The sequence below is a fragment of the Eretmochelys imbricata genome, chromosome 9 (assembly GCF_965152235.1).
Source record: "Eretmochelys imbricata isolate rEreImb1 chromosome 9, rEreImb1.hap1, whole genome shotgun sequence".
NCBI classification, from domain to species: Eukaryota; Metazoa; Chordata; order Testudines; family Cheloniidae; genus Eretmochelys; species Eretmochelys imbricata.
Window position 1 is genome coordinate 34,805,054 of NC_135580.1, and position 16,432 is coordinate 34,821,485.

Consider the following 16,432-nt stretch of genomic DNA (forward strand, 5'->3'; position numbering starts at 1 on the left):
CAAAAGCATCAAGGGAGTCGGTGGATGCCGCACAGAGGAACTCCGCCCGAATACGTGAATGGGCCGAGGATTGGAAAACGGCCCCACAGTCACATGAAACTCCATCGGCCAACCTCCTCTCTCCGGTTTTATAGATGGCCGTTTTAGCCAGGGCCAGGAGGAGGTTAACTAGGAGATCCCGCGACTTTGTGAGGCCATGGATGGGGAATGCATAAATAAAAAGGTGAAGGGAAAAATGCAACCAAAAACATAATAGGAGATTTGTGAGGAGCTGGAACAGGGGCTGCACTGGCGCACTCCAAATATACGTGCGCCAGGGTTTCCCTCACACCGCAAAACGGACAAGTATCTGGGACGGGGGTGAACTGTGCCAAGTACGTGCCTGTGCTCACAGCTCCGTGAAGGAGCCGCCAACTGATGTCCGCGACAGGCCTCGGAACCAAGGTGGAATATAGGCTGGCCCACTGGGGCTGCTCACCCTCCAAAGGTGGCAGAAGGTCTCACCACTTTGTGTCAGGGCGGGACACTAGGGTGAGGGCGTGAAGGGTGTGGAGCACGAGCGTGTATAGATGTTTCCTTGGCGCGGTTTGGAAGCGTACCGGCTGCAGTTCATGCAGCCGACTCGCAGTAAAGTGGTGAGGGGGTTGATTGGATCTGCGGGGCCTGGGATAGAGGGTGGGCAGGGCGTACCCTCGAGTAGGACCCGGTCGTGGTAAGCTCGAGCAGCGGGCGGCAAAGCGGCCTTCACCTCCTGAAGTACACGCCGGGGGGTATGAGGTCTGGAGAACCCCATGTGCCGGGCGAGCGTCAGGGGATCCAGCCAGTCTCCTTGGTCGTAGTCCAGGAGGTCTCCAACTCTCGTGACTTCTGCCAGGATCAAGCTCTGGTGCACCGAGCGGGACTCCGCCACCTGCAAACGGAGCTGGGGGTTGTGTAGCGGGGCTCCGAGAAGAGATCTACCCCCTCAGTGGGCGCCACGGACCTGGTCGTTGAAAACAGTTTCCAAGTCCGGAGGAGGTCCTGATAGAAGACTGGCAGCCCGGAGAGGTCTCGCGGAAGACCTAGAGATAAAAGAGCTGCCGGTCATATCGGAGCCCTCGGATGCAGCGCAGGATGGTGTGCACCAGTGTGCTCCACGCTGAACTGCCTGCATCATAGAGGAGCCTCTGTAGAGCCCGGAGGCAGAAGACACGGACCTGAGTGTGTAGACACTTCAGGCCCTGTCCTCCTTCCTTCAGGGGTAGATGAAGAACCCCTACAGGGGCCCAGTGCGTTCCTGACCAAAAGAACCCCAGAATCGATGTCTGGAGGTTGGTCAGGAAACCCGGGGCCGGGACCAGGGTGTTGAGCCGGTACCAGAGCGTAGACAGGACTAGTTGATTAAGCACCTGCGCTCTCCCTCGGAGGGATAGACATCGGAGTAGTCCCGTCCATTTCCGGAGGCGCTCTATCACCCCGCCCTCTAAATTTTCCCAGTTCTCCGGTGGAGAGGGATGCGTGTCAGAAAGGTAAACGCCGAGGTAGAGCAGCGGACCCGTGCTCCACAGGATGGTCTGAAGCATGGGTGGGAGGGAGCTCGTCTGCCGCCAGTCTCCTACCGCCAAGCCAGAGCTCTTGACCCAGTTGACCCGGGCGGAGGAGGCTGCCAAATAGATGGTCTGGCAAGCCTCCACCTGCGCTAAGTCGCCAGCGTCCTGGATCACGAGGAGCACGTCATCAGCGTACGCCGACAGGACCAGCCGCAGCTCTGGCTCCCGCAGCACCAACCCTGTCAACCTCCTGTGGAGGAGACAGAGGAAGGGCTCAATTGCCAGAGCGTACAGCTGGCCCGAGAGGGGGCACCCCTGCCGTACTCCTCGCCCGAAGCTGACCAGTTCGGTCAGGGTCCAGTTGAGCTTAACCAGACACTCTGTGGAAGTGTACAGCACCCGCAGAAAACCCTCAAACTGGGGTCTGAAGCGAAATGCCTGCAGAGTGCTCAGGAGGTACCCGTGGTCCACCCTATCGAATGCCTTCTCCTGATCTAGGGACAGGAGGGCGAACGACAGACCATCTCTACGCCCGAGTTCCAAAAGGTCCCGAACCAGAAATAGGTTATCAAAGATACTGCGGTCCGGGACGGTGTAGGTCTGGTCTGGGTGGATCACATCCGCCAGCACAGACCCTAGCCACAGTGAGATTGCTTTCGCTATGATTTTGTAGTCCATGCTGAGGAGCGAGACGGGATGCCAATTTCGTAAATCATGGAGGTCCCCCTTCTTCGGCAATAAGGCGAGCACAGCTCGCCTGCACGAAAGAGAGAGGACCCCACTCTGCAGAGACTCGGTCCAGACGGTGACTAGGTCTGGGCTGAGGACGTCCCAGAACACACGGTAGAATTCCACGGTCAGCCCATCCATGCCTGGAGACTTATTAGCGGGCATATGACGGAGAGCTTCCGAGAACTCGGCCAGCATGAGAGGCAACGCTAGCCGGTCTTGGTCTCTTGCGCTGACCGTAGAGAGCTCCTCCCAAAGAATAAATTCTGCAAGCGCTAGGGTCGGTCGGATCTGGGGAGAAAAGACTTGCGTAGAAGGCTTGGGCCCTCCTGCACATCTCCGCTGGTTCCGTGAGGGGGGTGCCGTCTTCTGCCAGGAGGCAGGTGACATGTTTCTTGGCCCCCCTTGTTTTCTCCAGGGCATAGAAGAAGTGGGAGCCGCGATCCATCTCCCTAAGGAGGCGGATGCGGGATCAAACAAAGGCGCCCCGGGCCCGATGGTCCTCGAGGGCCTGGAGCTCCTCCCACTTCTCCCAGCATGCTCCGCAGAGGAGCGGGTCTTAGAGCTGGAGAGGCGTTTGGCCACCAGCCCCGAAGACCTCCCATTCCAACTGCTCTATCGCCGCATTTCTCCGTCGGCTGCTGTCCCGGGTGTAGTCGCGGCAGAAAAGCCGGGCACGCACCTTCCCCAGGTCCCACCATCGCTGCGCCGAGGGAAAGGCACGCCACTGCCCTCACCAGGCCAACCAGAATTCCCAGAAGGACATCACGAAGCCCTCATCCTCCAATAGGCTGTTGTTAAAATGCCAATAGGCCGTTGTTAAAATGCCAATAGGCCGGCCCCGGTCTCTCCGCACAGAGGGAGGCTGTCACGGTGGCTAGGTGATGGTCAGAAAATGGGGCCAGCCAAATGCTGGAGGAGTGGACTCATGAGAGATGGAAGCGTGATAAATAAATGCGGTCTAACTGGGAGTGGCTCGACTGACGGGCTTTCACCCGGACAAAGGTGAATGTGGAAGTGTCATCCGGGTGGTGGTCACACCAGATGTCCACTAGGGAGTGATGTTCAACTATCTCCCGGAGGATGTCCATGGCGGCCGGGCTCTGCTCGGTCCCCGAGCGGTCTCGCTCCTCAAGGGTGGTATTAAAATCCCCTCCTAGGACCAGGCACTCATGAGAATCTAAGGTACTGAGGAAGGCGGACGCCCGCTGATAGAATTGCAGCCACTCCGGGCCCAATGTCAGGGCATAGACGTTAACGAGGTTAACCACGAGCCCCTCTATACGGACCCGGAGATGCAGCAGGCGACCCGGCACGGCCTCGGTGACCCCTAGCAACTCAGGCCATAGGTCAGGGGAGAACCAGGGTCCACTCCAGCCTGCCGAACCATGGAATGGCTAAAGTAGACCCTGTCCCCCCACTCCAGCCTCCAACTGTCTTCGGCGGTCGGATCCGTATGGGTCTCCTGTAAGAAAATCACAGAGTACCCTCCCTCCCGAAGGAAGGAGAGCACCTGGGACCTGTGGAGAGCCATCCTACAACCCCGGATGTTCAACGTTGCGATGGTGAGAGGTGTCCTGGGGAGGGCCAGGGGGGATCCTCACTGGCAGAGACGCTCGCATCCCCCAGCGGGCCACCCAACAGTCCTTGACCCATCCCGTAGGTGAGTAATTGGTCACGGAAGACATGGACCCGCCAGTAGGCCACGGCATCCTGCTTCCCCATCCATTTACCTTTCCCCATGAGGTCCCTTGTGGCCTGGAGGATTTGAAAAAAGTCCCCCCTATCGCTGGAGAGCAAGCTGTACCTTGTTGCGGGAGCCACGGACATCCTCTAAAAACTTCCACAGCTCTCGTCACAGCTCATGGGGGGGTGGGGTTACGGTTTCCCGGTTGGTCCCCAGTGGGGCCCTTGGTGCAGCCCCGTGGCCCACTAAAACGGGCAAGCAGGGTGCGGACCCCCGACAGGGTGCCTGATGGGCTGGAGCTTCTAGGCCCGCCTCAAGCCCTGGGGCGATAGGGGCAGTGGAGGGAAAATAGCAGCCCCTAATGGGTCGGGGCAGGAGAACGCAAAGGCCGCTCCCTGGGGGTCATCAGTTGGAAAAGGGAAGGAGACAGCCCCGGGGGCAGCAATAACATCGCAGGAGGTAGACTGGATAGGGGTAAGGGCAGGGGCAGAGGCGAGGTTCTGGGTTTCGGGAGGCAAGCAGCTGGATGGTGGCGCCTCCTGATCAGGCTCGAGGGTTAAGGGGGTGGGGAGGGAGCTCTCAGTGATACCAGGCACGGGCGCTATGGTGGATTTAGTGGCCACAGCATCAGGAGGTGGATTATCTTCTGTTGGGCCCCTGCCCAGGAAGGAAGTCGATTGCTCCGCACCAACGGGGAGTGCCCCTGGCGACTCGTGTCCCGGCCGCATGGCGCCGGCTGTCACCTGAGAGGCTTGGTGGTCGTCAGCGGGGTGCCATCAGCGGCCGGGTCGATGAAGGAGTCCAGGAGCTCCTCGGAGGTGGGAGCAGAAGCAGCAGTTGGGGGAGGGAGCATGGGGAAAAGAGAGGTGGAGTGAGGTCGCCCAAATCAAGGTTACGGGCCCCCGGTGGGGGACTAGGAAGGACCCCTCGAGTGCCTTTCCGTCACACGCCGCCGATGGCAGTAGAAGCTGCACTTCCTGGCGGAAGAAAAAAATGTGACGGAGGGTGGGGTCCTTGCAGCCCAACGGGAGAGGGCTGATGACAGAAACAGGTTTCCCCAGGGTGGAAAGGGCGGGTAACAGGGCAGCATTGGGGAGAAAAAGAGGGACAGAAGTCAGGACCAGGCGGACGCCCAGGTCCTCTAGCGGCTCTAGGGGGACAAACATCCCCCCCACCGCCAGGCCCCTCTCCACCGCTTCCTGGGCGGCAGCCTCTGATGCTAAGAAGAAGACGACTTTCCCATACATTTTGGAGGCTGCCACAATGGCCAAGGGCCCCACCACCCTCGCCAACGCCCGCAAGTAGGTCTCCACGTGGGGCGAGGCAGGCACCAGGAGGCATCGGACACCGTGCTTCTTTGTCATGGTGTGGAATGGGCCCCGGCCGCTGTTGATGGTGGCGTAGGCGGTGGGCAGGAGAGATGACGAGGTGGCAGGCGGGGGGGCTGCCGCCACCCGGGCATACATCCTGGGGGGTGAGGGAGGGACACCCGCAGAGCTGATGTGGGGGGTAGAAGGGAAGGACGCCGTGGTCGGTGGCGGGGCCGCAGCAGTGGGGGTGGCCCCTGCCATGGAGGGCCTGGTGGTTTTAGCGGGGCCCTTCCCCTTCTTCTTGCCCTGGCTTTTCCTGCCAGCTGGGGGACTCCCCTAGAGTCTGGGGAGGCAGTGGGCATGGCAGCGGCAGAGGTCACCCCGGTGCCGTCCATTGCCAATGCCCCAGCGGGGGCGGTGGCAGGTGGTTAACAGGAGTTGGGGTCAAGTAGAAAGGGACAGGCTGTGGGATGGGCAGTTCGGGTGGGGGGGACACATGAACCACCGTACGCTTGTCCAGAGAGTCCTGTTTGGTTGGCTGGTGCTTCTGGCCCACACGGTGGAATCAGGGCGAGCAGCTAAGTCCAGAGGCAGATGTTAAACAGCCAGCAATGAGGATGGAGGGGGCAGTGAGGAAGATCGTAGTGTGGGGGTTGGGAGGACACAGATGGATCGGGGGGCAGCTCAGTGCCACACCCCCTGTGTCCCTACAAACACAGTCAAGACACAGTCAAGGCCTCCCCCCACACGAGAGCACAGTTCGAAAGTTACTCAGTCTTGGGCCCCCTCCACGGCAATTTGTAAATTCCCCAGGCGGTGTTCCTCCGGTAGACGGCTGTTTCTCTTTCTCTCTATTCTGGGCTTTCTCCGCAGCTGCAACATTCCAGGGATGCTGGAGCAGATGATAAAAGTTCCTCTCGGCCGAATACGGGTCCACAAACAAACAGCAAGCGGCTGGGTCTGGGGGCTGGGTCCCTCCACTCCCCCACTCCAGGGAGCGGGTCAGCAGGCCCCCCCCTCTCGGGGGGGGGGGGGTTTCAGCTGGAGCGGCAGCAGCGTCTGAGGACGGGCGAGCGGGGGGGTGCTAACAGCCGGCCGGCAGCCTGCCAGCACTCTAGCAACAGCAGAGAAAGAAAAAAAAACAACAAAAAGAAAGGAAAGGGGGGAGAGCGTCTGGCCCAGTCGGGGGGAAAGCCAAAAGCAGGGGCAAAAAGCAAGGAAGGCCCAGGCCAGAGGGCAGCAGCAGGAGAGCAGGCTAAGTAGGTCCCTTTTCCCTAGGTAAGGGAACAGGGAAGGTTTGAGAACCATCAGGAACCTTCTGGAGACAATTAAGACAGGCTGATTAGAACACCTGCAGCCAATCAAGAAGCTGCTAAAATCAATTAAGACAGGCTAATCAGGGCACCTGGGTTTTAAAAAGGAGCTCACTTCAGTTTGTGGGTGGGTGGGTGGAGCTGGGAGCAAGAGGCACTAGGAGCTGAGAGTGAGAATGCGGACTGTTGGAGGACTGAAGAGTACAAGCATTATCAGACATCAGGAGGAAGGTCCTATGGTGAGGATAAAGAAGGTGTTGGGAGGAGGCCTTGGGGAAGTAGCCCAGGAGTTGTAGCTGTCGCACAGCTGTTCCAGGAGGCACTCTAGACAGCTGCATTCCACAGGGCCTTGGGCTGGAACCCGGAGTAAAGGGCGGGCCCGGGTTCCCCCCAAATCCTCCCAACTCCTGGTCAGACACAGGAGGAGTCGACCTGGACTGTGAGTTCAGAAAAACGGCCAAGCTGAGGGCTGCCATGAAGCTCCAAGGCGAGCAAATCCTCCAATAAGCGCAAGACCCACCAAGGTAGAGCAGGAACTTTGTCACTATGTATATATATATATATATATCAGATTTTTTTTTATTTAAATGGAATTTTTTTTGATAAAATCCTTTTTGAGGAAAAACCCTATCTAAAGATAGTTTTAATTAAGATACATTATAGCTCAAAGATATCTCATCATGGAATAAGGATTATAAATTCTAATTGTATAGTATGAGACAATATATCCATGTAATATTTAAGAAACATTTTGTAAATGAGTTCCAATAGTTCATGGATTAGGGACCCAATTTTATGGGGCTCCAGGGGCTTCTGTATAGATTATTTAGGTTAATCTTTCTATCCAGCCAATGGGACTCAGGGCTCAGTCTAGAAGATACCATCAGAGATGCTTAGTTTTGCAGTTCTCAAACGGTGGATTTGTGTCTCCAGAGATAACATGCTTGTTAACAGAGAAAATGTTTTTAAATAAATATATAGAGGTGAGAAATAATAGACCTCAACTCTATTGTCTCTCTGCAAATTTGTGTACACAGAGTCAATCCCTTACCTCTCTCTAAAAGTGCAAAGTTTCAAATAGATCTGGATAAGGAGAAGAAGTCTGGAGATAAATGTGAGAAGGGAGGAACAGGCACTAGAAACAAAAGTGAAAGTGTTTGAGCAGCATATTCCAGAAGTCTTGAGGTCTTTCTGAGTGTAGCCTTCATTGATTTGAGATCTACCATACCATTCTCTCGCTAGAAGGGAAAACCTATAATGGCAGCAGGCCATAAAAGAGATCCAGTTTGGGAATAAGAATGATTCAGGAAATATATGTTTGGTGACGATGTTTTAAAGAAAGTCACACCAGTGGACTGGTGGAAGTCATTAAAGCACTTGGATTCAGAGACTGTTGAAGTGATAATCTCACTTTTAACAGCAGTAGCTTCTTCTGCTGGTGGAGAAAGACTATTTTCTTCCTTTGGACTAATTCATTCCAAATTGAGAAATCATTTGGGACCTGAAAAAGCAGGAAAGCTTGTTTTTCTTTTCCAGATTATGAACAAACAGGAAAATGAAGGGGAAGACAACATTTTAAGTTTCTCATGTTGACCTGGCTGACATAGTCGATTTAATTTTTTTAAAAAAAATATTTCATTTACGTATTTTAGTTTAAAACAATTTTAACAAAAACAAACCTGATTTTAAAAAAACGTGAATGTTTAACTAAATTAAAAAATTCATATGCTTGTTTTGTTAAAATATTATATGTTTGCTGTTGAAGAAAAAAAATCCAGAATACATAACGTTGTTGTTTTAGTTAAATAAAACAATTTAAATGTCTGTCTGGTGATGTTCTCCTCCTAATACAGCACGGCAAGAAAATCCTCCACATATTAATGATTAACCTGTTGAATTGGAGATAGTTCACCTCCCAAAGACTTCATAGATATCTGCTTCAATTACCTTTGGTAAATGAAATAACCAAACAATCATTCATTTTCTGATATTGTAAAACTAATCTGAAAAGATAAATCACTTAAAAATGTATAGTGTGTACCTTCTAAAAAATGAAACCTACATCTATCTCTGAGTTGTGAAGAATATGTATTAAGGTTATAACAACCAACAAGAATGCACTTTTATGTAGACATCCATGATTAAATTGAGTCTTCCTGATTCGTGATTTAAATCAAATCCACCCTGGTAAAAAGAATGACTTAGAACTGAAAGTCTTTCAGTGTTAATTATGAAGTTACTACTGTGACACTAATGTCTAAACCAACTTCAGAACAGCAAAGAGAACCTTAAGTTAAAGGAAGACTGTCAGCTGGACAATCACTTTTTCCTCTAATAATGTTGTACTTGCTAGTAACACCTAGAATGACTATGGGGGAAAGAATTTAGCAAACCAGTTCTTAATATTTTTCAGTTTGTTTATTTTGTGCACATGGCAGCACTTTGTGTATTGCTATTTTACTGATTTCCCCAAATAGGTAGTTTCTCCCTCACTGAAACATCAGCAGGTAAGATGAACAGATATACTTTTTAAAAAAATCCCAACCATTCTATTTAAAGGGTACTCTGTTGGAACCTGGATTCTTTTTTTTTAAATTAGTCATTATAAAAAGATTCAGATTGACAGGTAAAATTTTCAGAAGTGGCCAAGTGATGTAGGAGCTTAAATCCGATAGGACTTTAGCATCTTTTACATTTTATTCAAAGCACAAACATTCCAAAAGTATAGTATTCGACTGCAATATCAATAGACAGTAACCACAACAACATAAAAGTAAAGTCACTACCAAAATATTTTTCAAAGTGACTGTGTGAAATATTGGTCATTATATTACTAAACATACAATTTATAAATATTTCAAACTTTGTTTTACTTATAGTGTTCTCCACGCCATCAACAGCAGCCAGAGGGAGTTTAAGTATATTTATTTACTGAACTACCTCTGAATTATTTCTTCTGTTTCTTTCAGGGTCAGTCTGGTCACTTAGGTGCTCAAGGTCCAATTGGATCTTTGGGATGTACAGGGCCAGATGGTTTGCAAGGAGAGAAAGGAGAGAGAGGTGAGAATGGGCTGCCTGGGCCCGCTGGAGAAAAGGGTGATAAGGTAGGAAATGCCATGGGAAGGTCTTTTTTAGTATGTAAAATATAACGGTGAATATTGCAAAATGAAACAAATCAAGAACAATAAAAGCCTTTACTGAACGTTAAAATTACATGGACATCTCCTGTTCTTACTCATGCAAAACTTCCACTGAAATCAGTTGTAGAGCTGCCTGAGAAAGAACTGCAGAATTTTGCCCCAAGTTATTAAATTGAAGTTGGCAGTAAAAACGTTAAAATTCAGGGGTCTAAGTGTCCATTTGATATGTCCCACCTCACTCACATTAGCATCAAGGTGGTTACGTGCACATATGTGGGGGAAGAATAGAACTTTAAAATAGTACTATACAATAGGCATAACTTTGCCTCCTTTGGTTATGGTGGGTAATGGAATCATAAATGGTGCCTTTTATTATAATTCAGCCTTTGGTTTTACATAGTTCTACAATCCTTGAACCTTTACCCTGGCTTTCACTTGTCTAATTCCATTGACACCAGTGTCAGTGAGATCAGAATTTAGCTTCTTTTGTACAACTCCACTAAAATATAGGGCTTGATCCTCCTCTGGAGTCAAGAAAAGTTGTGCCATTGATATAAGTGGGAGCAGAAGCCAGCCTCTAATATGACACATGCTATTATTTTACACATTATGGCTAAATTCATTTTTTGAGTAATCCCTTGTGCTTTAATGGATGAAGTTGGCCCCAAGAATTTAATATTGTCCCCCAGTACCATTTGTGGCATTCATAGCTATCATTGATCATTGTTCAAGATACACTAGCTAGATAACCTCAGGTGGAGTCTGTCCACTTTATATCAGAGATACAAAGTGGGTGAGGTATATCTTTTATTGGACCAATTTCTATTGGTGAGAGAGACAAGTTTTCAAGCTACACAGAGCTCTTTTTCAGGTCTGGGAAAGGTAGTCAGAGAATCACAGCTAAATACAAGGTGTTTTACCATAACTGGCCACTTGGCCTTGAATGGTCTCTTACAATATGTGTTAACTATTTATGCTAAACAATCTGTTCCACCTTGTATTTAGCTGTGACACTCTGAATATCTTTCCCAGACCTGAAGAAGAGCTCTGTGTAGCTCAAAAGCTTGTCTCTTTCACCAGCAAAAGTTGGTCGAATAAAAGATATTACCTCACCCATCTTGTTTCTCTAATATTCTGGGATCAACACAGCTACAGCAACACTGCAGACATCTTATGTAGCCGTTTATCCTATAGTGAGGTCTTAAATTCATGATTCAGATATGACTTTATTTCCTGATAGTTTTTGACCTAATTTTACAGCACTACATCCTCATGTTGTCCTCAGTTTCAAAGTGTTCTCAAAGAACAAAATTGTAAAAGTGATTTATTTTTTTAGGGCCCAACAGGAGTCCCAGGATTTCCTGGTTTAGATGGTGTGCCTGTAAGTACACTGCCAATATTGTGTTATAAAGATTACAGTTCGTCTGAACCCATAGGGAACTATTTTAACAGATTACCTAAATAATTTCAGATATGGTTAGTTTTATACCCTTCGTTACTATATCACCTGGAGAGCTGCATATGTTGTACATGTGTGAAAAACAAAGTAAACCATTATGACATTTAGTATTGATAATACTTCACACTTTACATGTTTTCCAAAAGACAGTACAAACCAACTAATTAAATCCATTAACACCTCTTTGAGGTAAGTAAATATTATTACCATTTTACAGAGGGGGGGATTGGAGATAGAGAGGTTAACTGAGACTTGCTCAAATCCATGCAGCGTGGAAATGCCAATGCCAGGATTAAAAACAAGTAGTTTCTGGCTCTAGTCTCTAAAGTAGACCACACGGCTTCTGAATATTCTTAAAATAGCTAAAAGGATCCCAAAGTAGTAGTACTTTTTCTGTTAAAACATTTTGAGCGCTGTGCAGCAGTCCTTACTCAAATAAAAATCCCATTGAAACCAACTCGGGGAGGGATAGCTCAATGATTTGAGAATTGGCCTGCTAACCCAGGGTTGTGAGTTCAATCCTTGAGGGGGCCATTTAGGGATCTGGGGGAAAAAATTGGGGATTGGTCTTGCTTTGAGGAGGGGGTTGGACTATGTGACCTCCTGAGATCCCTTCCAACCCTGATATTCTATGATTCAGTGGGAGATCTTCTGAATAGGAACTATAGATCTGGATACCTCAGTATTAAGGTAGACAGAAATACAGCTTTGAGTACAAGGTGTCATATATAAATGGAAGTGAAAGGACAGGATGCTCTATTAAATCAATATTTTGAAAATGATTTTTTATTAGAGTTAAATCCTGGGAGGGCCTTTATGACTACAAAAGTGGAAATAGTGCACTTTGGATGTTCATGTAGGCCAGGAAGCAGAAATCCTGTGGAGGGGATCTCTGATCCATTTGTGCTCTGTGTTTGCTCTGCATATCTGTCCATGTAGTTGGGATTGTTTCTAGAGGAGCTGTAAAAGACATGACTCCGTAAGATCAAAATCTATCATAGAGAAGACAACAGGGTTGTGTCTGCTAGAGTTGTCTGGAAAATAGAAATCCCTTTCCATGAAAAATTGCATGTTTGGGAAAAAAATTATCCTGAATCAGGACGAAAAGACAAGGATGCAAAATTTTTCACAGGAAGGGATTTTTTAAAAATTATTGTTTCAGAAGCACTAAAATGGGATTTTTTTTTTATTTGCCAGCTTCCCGCTTGGAAGGTTCTTCTTCCAGACAACAATCTTCCAGGTTGGCAGCCGAGGAGCAGTCATTTCAGTTTTTGCAATGGAAAACCTAACTTTTTTTTGGCAAAACTGACATTTTCATTTGACAATTTTTAATTTTGCCCAAAAGGCATTTTCAGTTGGAAAATTATTCTGATGGAAAATTCCCAACCAACCTCACTGTCCACTACTCTCCCATTCCTATAATAGTGAATGGTCAGTGCATCGGGGGTTGGAAAATCAGTTCCTCCATCCCACAGTTTGTGTGTGGATTTTCCTGAGCTCACAGTATGTTTGACTCAAGTTGTGCCCTATTTTCTTGAATTGCACCCTAACAGTAAAAAAGGGCCTAGCTTGTTTGGGATGACCTTAGTGTAGGTTATTCACAAGGAATAAAACCTTTGCATGTTTCTCCAAATGTAATAGCTCTTTATTGCTTCCAGAAGGAATTTACTCTCGGAGAGCTTGATTTTGCTTCCAGTGAAGAAAAACTTTTGTTATTGATTCTAATGAAAGCAGCATCCAGCCTAATTCTCTGACTCATCCAGCAGAGCTACTGTGCATTAAAGAAGGGAATGTAAGAGGTATCAGACCAAAAACTCTAGTTTCAGATTACAGCCCCTTTGAGCCTATTGCTAGGTGTAAGGAAAATTCTCATAGATCTCAGTGGGAGGCTTTTCCAGTGTAAAGAGTGTAGAAGCGAGATATGTGGGTGATCCTCTGTCCCAATTCTGGGTTACCAGTGTCACTGTGGTGTTTAGACAAAACCTGAACCTAAATAACCATGCCATCTTTACATGTAATTAAACCCTCACTAGGGATATCCTGGAGTTGAAGGGTCCAGGGGCAAACCTGGCTTGGATGGCTGCAATGGTTCAAGAGGAGATCCTGGATTTCCAGGAGAGAGAGGGTGTATTGGACCAAGAGGCTCATTTGTAAGTTATGAGCTTTATTATATCTATTTAAACTTTCTCTCCATGTTAACACCTTTCAAAATTAAAGGGGCATTAGGCTTATGACTCTGGGTACCTGAGCTCATGTCCTGACTCGGCCATCTTCTACACCGCACCTTTTATGAGGTGCTGACTGGGCTTCCCACTCCTCCTGTTAGCTTCAGCGAAGTGGAGGGTGTTCAGCACCTTGCAGGATCTGGTGTTAGGTTAAAGATGAAATTAAGTTTGCTAACCCTTAAACTGAAGTTCTGCAGTACTTGATCACACAAGAACTCCTTCAAGCTCAGAGAGCTGTGTAGGAAACATACTTGCGTATATACCCACACCCTTCAAGTGTGCCTTTTCTCTACTTGCCTAAGCTATGCCTCACCGGCTACACTACCGTTTATACCCATGCTAGGGGGACTGCGCTGATATGTACTCCATATGCCGCTGAAAGAAGCATGCCGTGTAGACATACCTTGAGATGCACACAAGCACCTTGTGCTCCCATGTAATAGCCAGCCACAGGCTGGCCCCGAGGTATATTTTATAAAACTGAAATATTTAAAATTACCTCTCAGATTGTTAGCTTTTCCCTCTGAAAACAGAAAGTGTGTCTGAATTAAAATTGGTCCAATATTTTAATACTGGCTAAAGGAGATTAATAACTCAGAACCAGATCCTCAGTTGGTGGAAACTGGTATAGCTCCAGTGACTGCAAATGGAACTATGCTGATTTACGCCAGCCAAGGATCTGACCCACAGTGTTTGACCTTTTGCAAAAACATGGAATGGCTACCAGGTCATTAGGTTAAGGGCTGCTCTAAATTTTCTAAACTAAACAATAAACAGTTCTGGATGTTATGCTAAAGTCTAACACATTTAACTGAAGGTACTTGGTTGATCACCGTATGTAAGCGTTAAACTACTTGAAGGACATTAGAGGTCACCCTGTTTCCTGTATTTGAGCCTTAGTTTAATAGAAAGGTCATCTGCGGGAAGATGTAACGAACTGATTAACTGTGTCAAAGTTAGTACTGTGCTGTTAGCGCCATTTTCTGAAAATTACGCTATGGCCTTATTATTGTTTGTAATCCAGGACTGCCCCACGACATGGCTAGTACTGCTTACACGAATAGCCTGAGGCCCTGACTCAGCAAGTTACTAATGCACATGGCCTAACTTTAAGCATGTGAGCAGTCCTATTGAAGCCAGTGAAACTATTCAGATGCTTAAAATTAGGCATGTACTTAAGTTCCTTGCTGAATCCAGGCCTAAGAAAACAAGCAATATACAAGCCGAAGGATAAGGCAGAGGAATAAAATATGATCCAAATACAATAATTAACCCTCCCTACATTTCTGGTGGTGTAGTTTTAATAGGCTGCAAAATGCCATCAGCTCACAATTTGATAAAAATCTAACCCACTACATCTTTCAGAACAATAGAATAACTTCTGTTCAACATGGTAACGGTAGCTGCTAGGAAATCTCTGACTGTACTTTGGCTCACGGACTAGACTCTCACCTACAAGAAGTAGAGGGATGAAATAAAAGAAAAAGTGAGACATGGAACTAAATTATAGCCTGAATCTAGCTGGTTCAAGGAAATCTGAGCCTTTGCAGACCTATCACTCCCAGCATATAAAAACATAAAAGAACAGACACGCAGCCTTGGATCCAAACTAAAATACCAACACCAAGAAATTGGGCTTTCTAGGAAAACATGACAAAGTCAGAGCAAATATCTTAATTATCTACTTGAGTATAATAATGCCACATCAAGCTCTATATATAGTTTGACTCCAATTTACTAACTGATTTATTGTGCCAAATACCAACTTGATTACCTACTACCAGTATCACAATGGGCTGTTAATTCCCCTGGTACTTCCTGTTTACGTCATTTTCCTGTATAATTTCCTATATTAATTAAATACATGTTAATTACACTTTTATTAAATATATACCTATTATTTTCCCTTTAAATCACAAATAAATGGTTGGAAAAATTAAAGGAAGGGTTGACAACATAAAATCCTAGCTTAAGTAGCTGAAAAGGTGACAAGATTCATTTAATAAAAATATTTTGTTGTACAAAGAAATCAAACTCAAAATTTGTTTAGAGACATAAGTGTAAATAAGGCAGAGGTAAATATAGCTTTCAGTGGGACAGTTGCAGAAAAGCCTCTGTTTGACAGGTCCATTCTGCTACAGCAGCATTTTTCAAAGTTCAGGTTGTCGCGGCATGTCAGGCACTGGGTCGCTCTGGTCAGCACTGCCGACTGGGACATTAAAAGTCCCGTAGGCGGTGCTGCCCAGCTAAGGCAGGCTAGTGCCGAGCTGTTCCGACACCGCTCTGCACCCCGGAAGCGGCCAGCAGCGGGTCTGGCTTCCAGGCAGGGGAGCCACAGGGCTCCGCATGTTACCCCCCGCTGCAAGCACCACTCGGCCAATGAGAGCTGGGGGCAGGAGGGGCATTGCCTGCAGGCGAGAGTCACGCAGAGCTGCTTGTGCACCTCTGTCTATGAGCCTGATCTGCTGCTGGCTGTTTCAGGAACGCAACACAGTCCTCGGTGCCAGGACAGGTGGGAAGCCTGCCTCTGCACTCCGGCTGCGCCGCTGACGGGGAGCTGCCGGAAGTAAGCCCGCGCCCCAATTCCTTGCCTTAGCCCTGAGTCCCCCTCCAAACCCAGAACCCCTTCCTGCACCCCAAACTGCTCATCTGCGGCCACACCCCAGAGCCTGTCCTCCCAGCCCTGAGTCCCCCCACATTGCAAACCTGGAGCCCTTTCTGCACCCAAACTCCTCATCCCCAGCCGCACCACAGAGCCTGCACGCCCAGCCCAGAGCCATGATCCCCTCCCACACCCCAACCCCCTGCCCCAGCCCTGAGCCGCCCTAGCCACTCCTGCACCCCAAACCCCTGGTTTGAATTTTTAGGAAAGGTAAAGAACTTACATGCCAGTAGCCACTGTGTCCACTGAAATTAAATATGGCTGGGAGGTATAGAGAGTATTAATGCCGTCAAAACTGAGAAGTTATCACTGAAACTGTACAGTAACTTAAGAGTATCAGAGGACAGATCATAATGTTATTACAGAACATAATATAAT

At 48.0% G+C, this 16,432-nt stretch overlaps 1 protein-coding gene across 1 annotated transcript in view; it reads left to right on the top strand.

Moving 5' to 3' along the window:
* Positions 1–16,432, top strand: part of COL4A4 (collagen type IV alpha 4 chain) — a 121,346-nt gene that overhangs the window by 27,725 nt on the left and 77,189 nt on the right. Inside the window, exons 3-5 of the mRNA XM_077826913.1 lie at positions 9,538–9,672; positions 11,045–11,089; positions 13,201–13,317. Of these exons, the coding sequence (XP_077683039.1) occupies positions 9,538–9,672; positions 11,045–11,089; positions 13,201–13,317 (297 nt within the window). The remainder of the gene's footprint in view (positions 1–9,537; positions 9,673–11,044; positions 11,090–13,200; positions 13,318–16,432) is intronic.